The sequence below is a fragment of the Rhagoletis pomonella genome, unplaced genomic scaffold (assembly GCF_013731165.1).
Source record: "Rhagoletis pomonella isolate Grant_MI unplaced genomic scaffold, Rhpom_1.0 Rhpom_scaffold_00005, whole genome shotgun sequence".
Taxonomy (NCBI): Eukaryota; Metazoa; Arthropoda; class Insecta; order Diptera; family Tephritidae; genus Rhagoletis; species Rhagoletis pomonella.
Window position 1 is genome coordinate 49,318,690 of NW_023458559.1, and position 10,228 is coordinate 49,328,917.

The 10,228-nt window shown below is 36.8% G+C and overlaps 1 protein-coding gene across 1 annotated transcript; it reads right to left on the minus strand.

The window, feature by feature from the left end:
• Positions 1–4,967: 4,967 nt before the first annotated feature.
• On the minus strand, positions 4,968–7,177 carry LOC118739106 (chitin deacetylase 1). The gene is made up of 2 exons (XM_036470243.1): positions 6,834–7,177; positions 4,968–6,626 (listed from the first exon to the last, which is right to left on the minus strand). Exons 1-2 carry the CDS (start codon positions 7,028–7,030, stop codon positions 5,798–5,800), a joined length of 1,026 nt encoding a protein of 341 aa, XP_036326136.1. The 5' UTR covers positions 7,031–7,177; the 3' UTR covers positions 4,968–5,797.
• Between the last annotated feature and the right edge of the window lie 3,051 nt (positions 7,178–10,228).

The following is a 10,228-nucleotide window of genomic DNA, read 5'->3' on the forward strand; positions in this document are numbered from 1 at the left end:
TAACTGAAAAAATAAAATAAAAAGGGAACTTGTTAATGATTTTTTATGGTTCCCAGCCCATTATTACCCAAATTTGAATTTCGTCAATGCCCATAGGAAATCGTAAATGGTTATAAAATTAGCAAATCCAAAATTGTCTGCCTTGAAGAAATTTAAGTCAGTATTTCAGCTCTAGGGCTGGTGTCTCCAACTCAACTTAACTTAGTATAGCCAATTTTTTTGACTTAGTCAAGAATTAGCTGTGTAAAAATTAGGCTAACTTTAGACTTAAGTCTAAAAAATGGCTAAACTTAGTTGAGTTGAAGAAACCAGCCCTTAATATTTTTGTGGACTCAATTCAATTCCTGGTAGGCGCTGCCCTAAAAATTTGTGTAAAATTTTGAAATTTTCGTGGAAGTCTTAAATTTTGTATGTACAACAAATTACGTCGGGGCCCAAACAAAATATTTGTATATTAGGGCGGGCGAATGTGTATGGGAGATTTTTTCGATAGAGCGCGTAAACTACAGAAGGATTTTAGGTGTTGTTCTAAATCGATTTGGCAAAGAAACTATGGATCTAAAATCAATTTGGATTTTGCCAATTTGCGAAAATTTTCACATTTTCTTCGAAACCTATTTTCGAAATTTGATTTTAAACCTCTGCTTTCTTTGGAAAATTTGCTTAGAATTATACGTAGAATCCTCCTATGCTGTAGGCGCATAGTAAAACAAAATTGATTCGCCCTAATGCATATGTTGATTTTTTGGATTCACAAGGACGCATAGGTAATTTTTAAGCTGATAAAATTAGATGGACGAGGTCTTTAACATATAATTTTTTCTAAAACAAATATTGCGAAATTTCAAGGACAAAAATTTTAAAAGGACATTTTAAATACTTACCAGTCCTTCTGCACCAGAAACTTGAATCTGCTTAAATTCTACAGGATTTCCTCTTTAATTTGATACCCATACTTCTTCTCTAAGCACATTTCTCTGAATTTTTTAAATAATTTTTGAATTACTGACGTCAGAGTGAAAAACTATAAATGCAATTTTACTATATTTGGCCCATGGTTTCGCGAATATATTGATATTTGTGTTTTAAATTTACTATGACGCGGTGTTATATGTTTTGATTGGTAATAGCAAAAATATGGTTCACTATGCTCTAAAAACAATCTGTGTGAAATATGACAATTTTTGGTCAATATCTTAGTCCATCAAAGTTCAATATGGCCAAAAAATAAAAATTAATAAATAAATTAAGTAATACATTTTTTTACTAAAATTGCAATAATCTTCTAAAGTATTAGTCCTACACAATTAGGTATATGGACCTTTTTTGTAGAGAATCGAAGTTAGCTAAGAAAATTTTTTATTTAGTAATTGAACTTTGATGGACTTGGGCGAGCCTAGGATATTGACCAAAAACTTTCACATTTCACACAGATATTTTTTAGAGCATAATGAACCATATTTTTGATATTACCAAATAAAATTCTAAAAAAGCGGATTTTCGGCCCATGCAAATGTATAATGAGCTAGACATTTATAAAACAAATTATAATTATTAAATAGAAAAAAATAATTAAAGCCAATAGTGGTCAAGAAAAGAAGTTTCTATTATTGCCGTCAGTGCAAATTACAAATCCCGAAAATCCCGGGAATATTTGCCAAGAATCCCGGGATTTTTGGGGCCTTAAAAAGGCCGGGATCCCGGGATTGACATTCCTATACACGCACATTATGTATGATCAAAATTCTTTTGAAGCATCTTGATATTGTACCTGCAGGGTGGCTAAAAATTAACCTGCTTCTCGGTCGATATGAGTATCTTCGAATGCTGTGTGCTGTTGATATCCTTAGATAACAAATTAAAAATGCTAATGTCGTTCATATGTTAATTAGATTTGTCTTCACTTTCATTATGCTATACTTAAAATCAAGTTGTTATAAATTTATGGTATATTTTCCAATATTTAATTATATGGTTCTAAAGTTTTTTAGCTGGTTATATTGTTATTGTTATTGTGGACATTTTATTGGAAACGTGCGCACAAATTAAAGCAATCAAGCTATGACGTGGGAATTTAGTTTTTATGTCTATCGCATGTGGCTTTTTTTTAGACATTTTTAAAGCTAAGAAAAATGTCTTGTTTTAAATGTTTGTGGTTTTTTTTTTTTTGTACAAAATCCGTAAAAAATATGATTATTTTGTAGATATGCCCGTTATGGTTGGGTTTCGTTTGTAGGCAATCATCACACAGAAATTCTGAGAAACTTTTTTTCAGACCTTTTTTAAAACGTAAGGAGGAGCCAATGTCAAGTACATATACTTTTCATAAAAGAATAGTATGCATGTTTGTACATGTATACTTATTGTAGGCTTGTGTTGTTTGTCCTGAATATGTCCAGACTTTGTTAACAAAGATTTTCATTATGGAAAATCCTATCAAGTATTAATCTAGCGCTGAATCGGATCTTGGTTAACAAATCGATCGAAGAAAATTCGGTCTAGTGGCATTATCTAATGATTGACGGCCACTGTGGTGTGGGGGTTGGCAGTACGCGCTCCCATTCCGTAGGGCCTTGCTTCAAGCCGAAGTTCAGACTAACATCAAAAAAGAAAAGAAAAAGCTATTTCTAATAGCGGTCCCCCCTCTGCAGGCAATAGCAAACCTCCGAGCGTGTTTCTACTATGAGCTTCTCATAAAAATACAATCGCCGTACAGAGTCGGCGTAAAACGGTAGCTTCCTCCTCTTTCTGTGATAACAGCAAGGCGCGCGCCACAAATTATTGTTAATGATGATTCATGTAGTTAGCTAGTTAGTTACTTTTTGGGTCTAACAGAACAAGTGACATCGCGACCTGAGAGGCCTGTTTTATCTCTTTAAAAGAGAGTCCCTAACCCGGTGTGACCAAGATATCTTCGGCTTCCCAAATGAATCCTAAAAGGGCCTTGCTAGGCGAATTATTTGTAGCAAAGTTTTCGACCATTGAAGATTTAAAATGGATCAGTCTTTGTCTGGCCAAAGTTGCTCTGAAGTTTCATCATCCTCAAGGCAGGGCCGGCATTCCGACTCTGCGATCCGGTGCAAGTGGAATCGCAATCCGGTTGTGACCAGTCAGGCACCCAGAAAGTAGCCTGATGTCATTTCCATTTTCTAAAATAATATCCTTTCTGTTGAACGGGTAGCCGAAGAGCCTGGCCTGTCTATGGCCCCCACCGCTCCCCAGTACATACTGCGTTCAGAGTGTGTTCTTATTTGTTTTATGAACTTTATTTTTTTTGAAGTTTTTGAATTTCATAAAACCGTTGCCCTGATTTTTAAATAAAATTTTTTGAAGCGACTTCAGAGATGTTTGCGTTAAAAATTTAACGCCACGGTGAAGGTATTTTCTGTGAGTATGTACCTTAGGGTGGTCCAAAAACAGCAAAATAGGATTGTTCTATATCGAAAAAAGTATACCCCTGTTTTTTATTTTGAAATTAAAAACTATTTAGAGGTCGCTCAAAGCGCTCAAAGTTTTACATGTATTTTTATATGGGAAAAATAAAATTTTTCGTTGAAATGGTATAGAATTCTTGAAAAACAATATTTTTCGATCGGAAAACTCTGGTTCTCTTCAGGAGACTTTCAGTAATAACACCCAATTGTTTATTTAACTAGTTTTTAATACTAACGATTTTTTATTGGTCGCCCCATTACATTTTTTGGGGTTTTTGTGGGTTTTTGGCGGACCTATAAATTATAGCTGCAATGAAAAATGGTTAAATAAACAATTGGGTGTTATTATTGGGAATCTCCAGCGGATAAACAGAGTTTTCTGGTAGAAAAATATTGATTTTTAACTATTCTATTTAATTTCTATGAAAAGTTGTTTTTCCCCATATAAAATACATGGAAAACTTTGGGCGCTTTGAGCGACCTATAAATATTTTTTGATTTCAAAATAAAATAATAAGGGTATATTTTTTCGGTATAGAACAATCCTAGGGGGTGAGAGCATAAAAATTCCGACTTTACTTTTTCACGTGCATTTTTGGACCACCCTAATGTACCTACATATATGGCGAATTCATGGTCAGAAACGAACGAAGGATATAGACAAAGAAAAAGACAAAGACAATGATAACGACGTAGATAAATAGAAAGACAAAGAAAAATGCAACGATGAGGACAAAAATAATAAGACAGACAAAGATTAAGATTGACAATATAGTGAAGATGCTGATAAAAGTGAAGATGGAGGTGGAGATGAAGATAAGGAAAGAGATAAAGACGAAGATGAAGATGACGAAAAAGATAAACAGAAAGATGAAATTAAAGATAAAGATAAAGGTAAAGATAAAGACGAAGATGAAGATGATGAAAAAGATAAACAGAAAGTTGAAGTCAAAGATAAAGATAAAGGCAAAGATAAAGACAAGAATAAAGATAAAGATCAAGATTAAAATAAACATAAAAATAAGGATAAATATATAGATAGAGACAAAGCTAAATAAAAAGCTAAATAAAAAAAGCTAAATAATAAAAGCTAAATAAAAAGATACAGATATGGATCTGGGCGGGGTTGTTGGAACCGCTACAACAACAACAACAACATACAGATATGGATAAGGACAAAGATGAAGATGAAGATTAAGATAAATATAAGGATACAGATAAAGAGAAAGGTTAGGATCAAGGCGAAGTTTTACTCTTAGTTTTTTATTTTGAAATGTTTTTTTAGTGGCTTCTGCATTTCATTATTTTTTTCATGGCTCACTTAGAAAAATCACCAAAAATTTCTAAAATTTATTGTGAAATTAAAAAAAAATGGTGCTCCTAATCTTTCCGCATGTCGTAGAAAAACACAGTTTTTTATTTATAGTTTTTTCTTTATTTGTTTTATTTATTTTCTTCACAAATCTTTATATCAATCAATTAATCAACATACTTGAATGATATTGAAGGAAAGTTTCACATACATTAAAAATTATGTAATAAAAAATATTTAAATATACGTACAATAAAACATACTACAAATTAAACATTTTCGCATTAACGCCTTTGTGTCTCATCTTTTCTCCCTAACATTTTGTGTGTGAGTGTGTGTGTGGTGGCTAAATGAGTATTTATCGAAAGTATTTGATATCATAAGTGGAAGTTTTTTTTTACCGCTACATCTTCTTCTTTCTTTCTTCTTATTGTGTTCCTTCGTGTTTACTTTTTCTTGTGTGTACATAGTATTTTGTTCGATTTACGTAACTTTAAAATTAACACAGCAACGACCTTGAGCGCCAAATTATTTTATGTGGCCCAAATACGGAGTACATTATATCGAAAGGTGTAAGTAAGTAGTTGCCAATAATTACTTGACAGCTCGAAGGTCAGTCAAATAATAAAAGTCTTGCATAATTAGAGCAAAGATAATGGAATGAGAGAGATGTAGATTCAGTGGAAAGGGTAAAAAAGTGAATAGGAATAAAGTGGAGATTGGAGAGTTGCAGAGTTGCAGAGTGGCGCTGTTGAAAACCGTAAAACTAGTTTCGATTTAACTTCGTTTACTATGAGCGGCAGTTAACGGTAAAAATATATTTACAAATGATAAGAAAATGAGAAAATTGAAAGCGGAAATAGAGAAAGTAGAAAAAGAAAGAAAATAAAAAATTTAAATAAAAGAGAGTAGTGTAGTAGGCAGTAGTTGTAAAGAGAGCAGTTATTATTAATAGCTAGAGCACAACTCCTTTTTGCCAAGTTAGAATACTTAAACAAATAAAAAAACAAAACAAAACTGCAGTTGCGCCATTACAGGTGAGCGCGCTGACTTAGAAGAAACCATCACCGGTTGGATCGTTCACCCATGGGTAGTTGTTCGGGCATCGCACACAAGTCTGTAGGTTGACGGTCTCGCCGGGAATTTCCTTGGAGGTCAGCTTGCAAGTACTAGGCACCCAGCAGGCTGGCTTGCCTTCAACAACGCACTTCTCCCGCCATGGCTCGAAGTTCTTGGCTTCGCTGATGGTGCGTGGATTTTGCATCCATTGGATGACCTGTGTCATGGTCACGAAATACACATCATTGTGATTGGCCAAGATCTCATCGATCCAATAGAGGAAGGCGTCCAAGAATTCTGGATTGTTCTTCAACCAAGCGGCATGGAAATACAAACCCAATGGTGCACGATTCTGATCGTAGTGCCGATCGAAATTGTGATTGAGGAAGTTATAGAATTGATCACCGGTCAAAATGTTTGAGCACGAGTCAACCATAGCGCAGCCGGGCAAGTATTCATCATTGGCGGGGTCTTCACGACGATCCAACTCATTCATGACCATTTCCCACACAGCATGCGAACGAGTTGGGCAGCTTTGCAGATTGCCATGGCAACGATGTGGCATGCGGAAGTACATGGTGTACGGCCAGAGTGGTGGATTCGAGAGCGGTGCAGTGATTGTGGAGTCATAGAGGAAAGCCTGTTCTTCCATCATTGTGAATTGATTGTTGCCGCCGACACGCAAGTATGGCGCCCGTACACCCACCACCGAATTGTCAGTAATGTTGGCGTATTTCTCGATAATGATGCGCATGCCAGCCATTTCCTTAGCCCAGTCATCGACGGTGGCGTTCGACCAGAAGCGCTCCTCATCGTTGTGACTGTGGAGAGGGAGGGAAAAGGTGCAAGAAATGGAAGGAAAGACAGTTAATAATTGTTGAAAATTTGTTGTTGAGCTACTAACTGATTAAAGTTTCTTAAATGCAAATTTTATTGGTTGATTTTTTTTGTCTAAGACAACAATGGAATTATTCTCGCTAGTTGGCTAGTGTTGCTACTATCTGGTCAGAGGTTACTTTTACACTTACGTTATGGAGTGCACAGCAATTTCGTGTCCTTTACGCGATGTTTCTTGCACCGCCGAGTAGTTGGTGTATTTGTGCGAAATGAAGTAGGTAGCCTTAATGTCACAACCATTGGGATTCTTGCGTCCCTTGAAGATTTCCTTGTACAATTCAATGTTGTTGTTGTTGATGGCATCATCGAATGTAATGGTGATCATCATGGGTACATCCTTGGCCGGCAAATCACCGGGAATCGAGGTACCATCCTCAGAGCAGAAGCAATCGGGCAATACGCACACAGTGGGGTCGCAGGGTGGAGCGCGATTGGGGTCATTGTCGATATCTGCAAGACAAAATGAGAGAGAAATATTTGCATGAGAAAATAAGTAGATGGGCAGAGTTTTTTTGATAAAATATTTGATTACAAATATTAAATTGTTTATTTTGCAAAAATGCAGCATCCGAAAGTACTTGGCTGATTCCCTTGAACTTGGCCTATCCTCAGTAAAAATCGGTTATCACTCACGCCAGAATGCCGAACATAGCCTACAATGAATTCTGTAGACGTTGCAGGACCAGAAACGAATAATTATTCTAAATAGACTATGCCAACGTAGGTGAGGGGAGTTTACCCATGGACAGTTATTAAACTTTCGGGGTGGCCCACTGCTCTGGTTCTTCGGCAGCGGAATGACCCAAATTAGCACGCCTTCTGCTCCAAAGTTTTTAAAATGGTCGTTTCATCAATCAGGGCTCAACGCGATCGATAGTTAAATAAGTCAACCCAGTTGGTGAGGTCAAGTAAAAGCAATGAAGGTTTAGTCTCGTCATTAATGATGCTTCCCCTCCACTGCTCAAAGGCCATGGTGGGGATTTTATTCAGTAACGCTAAAGGTCTGCCAGTAGAAGCAGCACGAACGAAGAAGGAAGTCAGCTAGACAACGCTCTGAGCGTTCTAGCTGAGTTCATTGGAAATATATTTAACAATAGCAACGCCCCCAATGGAGCAAGGAAACCCACCCTAATCTATCACTAAAATCACTAAAATCTAATCGCAATGTCAAGTCAGAGTTCAGTGAACGCGTCGCTTGTTGTTTTGAAGTTGTATTCCGATTCATTTTGTTGAATTTTGTGAAGAAACTTTTCTTTGCATACAATCGCGATTTGAATTAGATTTGATCTTTACTTGAGGTCAATGTGGTCCTTGCAAAATAGTTCTACACTCCTTAAACTGCTTTCGTTTCAAGAAAAATTTACCTTGAAGCTGGCGTAAGGTACTACACTGTCTCGAAAACGTTAGTAAATCTAAGCAGACTGACCGTTTTTCTTTCCTCCAGCGAGTTAGAGAAAACACTTGCTTAAACTCCGATTACAATTTTAGCTTAGCGTATCGAATCCTGCAATTTCAACTATCTAACGACTGGTACTACACAAAGAAGTTTCATGCAGGTATTCTTGGGAAGACGCCAAGGTTAGAAATATTCGGAATTTCTGATTCCATAACTAAAGAAATCTGCTTTGGCAGACAGTTCCAAATGAAGATTGAGCAAATGAAAGACAGACCCGGAGCAGGTGTCTATGGACCTAGCACTAAACTCGCAATTCCTATGGGCAGATGGCCCACGACGTTCCAGGCTGAAGTCTTAGCAATCTTAACCTGCGCGAAACTAAAACTTGAAAAGGGTTTAAAGCGCGACTTTCCAGTTACCTTTCCATATAGCCAAACAGACATCCGTGCGCTCTCACATACTTCTGGCAGCAAAAAATGCGCCAACTCTTTGCTGCGTGCCGGGCCACTGTGGGATCGAAGGCAATGAGGTCGCTAACGAGTTGTTGCGAGAAGCATTCTTGGTCCTCTTCGAGAACGATAATTAGTGGCGGTAGTTGGCCACAGCCAGTCCGGACTCTTCGACTACTCTTTCAATAAATCGGATGTCATTTAATTAAGCGGAAATTACATCAGGCTACTCTCTGGGAACTTATAACTAACGGGCCAAAATCAACTACGATTTCATATGCACCGAATAGGTGTTATAGCAGAATCCGAATGCCGGCTCTGTCTTGAGGACGAGGAAACTTCCGAATTATCAGGTCTTGGCTTTATGTCAATGCTCCAATGGTCAAACCATTAGTAATAAGGCACTCGACTACCAGACTCTTCTAAGTAGAATTGATTACGGAAGCCGAGCGTATCTTGGGCACACAGGGTTAGGCACTCGCTTCGGAGATTCAAGAGAACTTTGGGACGCAGTGTATCTTGTGTTCTCACACATCCGTGCTTTTAACTATCTTAATTTATCGAAGATGCGAAAAGTGCTTTTTTATTGCTATGTATTAAAATGTTACAATTTCCGCTATGTAAACTCTTTTTTTATTTTTGATGATATTCGCTTGTTACTGACATTATTTTTCATGATTAAATCTAACACAAATAATTGCAGCTAATTTATTTTTTATCGTACTGCAATTAAACTTAGTTTATCAAATGCAATAGTTCAATGGCCAATCCCATTTCCTTAATGCAATGATATCTACATAAATATTTCTGTTTTTTTTTTTTTATTAATAATTTACTGTACAGTTTGGGAAATAGCGGTAACATAAGCTTGTTTGTGTCAATGAACTTAACGGTTTGAAAGTGGAAATAATTATTTTTCGTATTTGTTATTCAAACAACGAATCCAACATAATTCAGTCACAAAGCGTGGAAATGCTATAAATTAATAAAATATACTTATACTATACGCACCAACAAAGATGGGTAAAAAACACATAAATAGAAAAACCTATCTAAAACATAAAAACAAAGTACGCTCTATTACCGCTATCGCTTTTATTGTAGTGAAGAGTGATCGCCAGATGGCATACACGCGACCAACCGAGAGCAGGCGCGGCGAGGCAGGCAGGCGTTGGTCGCTGGCAGTGACTAAAACACCGCTAGTGACAGCCGCAGCACATTTTATGGTGAATTACTTTAAAATGTTGAAGGCTAATACATACATAGATCATCACTTATGAGCGGCACGTACATACATAGCTGCGCAAGCGCGTTTGATGCCTAAGCCGCAGTGCGTAGAAAACCACAAAGTCATACCTACAAACTATGCATATTTATGCTAAGCCTATAGAAAGGCAAATGATTATACGTACTATATATACTCAGGTTCGTCCCATTAGCAATGGACAATGAATGCACTTGGTGGCTTGTTTTTCTGTTTTTTTCTTTGCCATGCCATGCACGAGCCTAGCCACCAAGTACAAATTTAGTGTTAGCAGCAGTGGTATTGGCAGTGGAACGTGTGTGGAAATTTAAATTAATGCCAATTGATTGGTAAAAATGGCCGCTAAGGAGAATGTTTACTTAACAAATTTGAAAATAAATGGCTGTAGCGTTTGGAGTTGAAAGTACACGCATACAT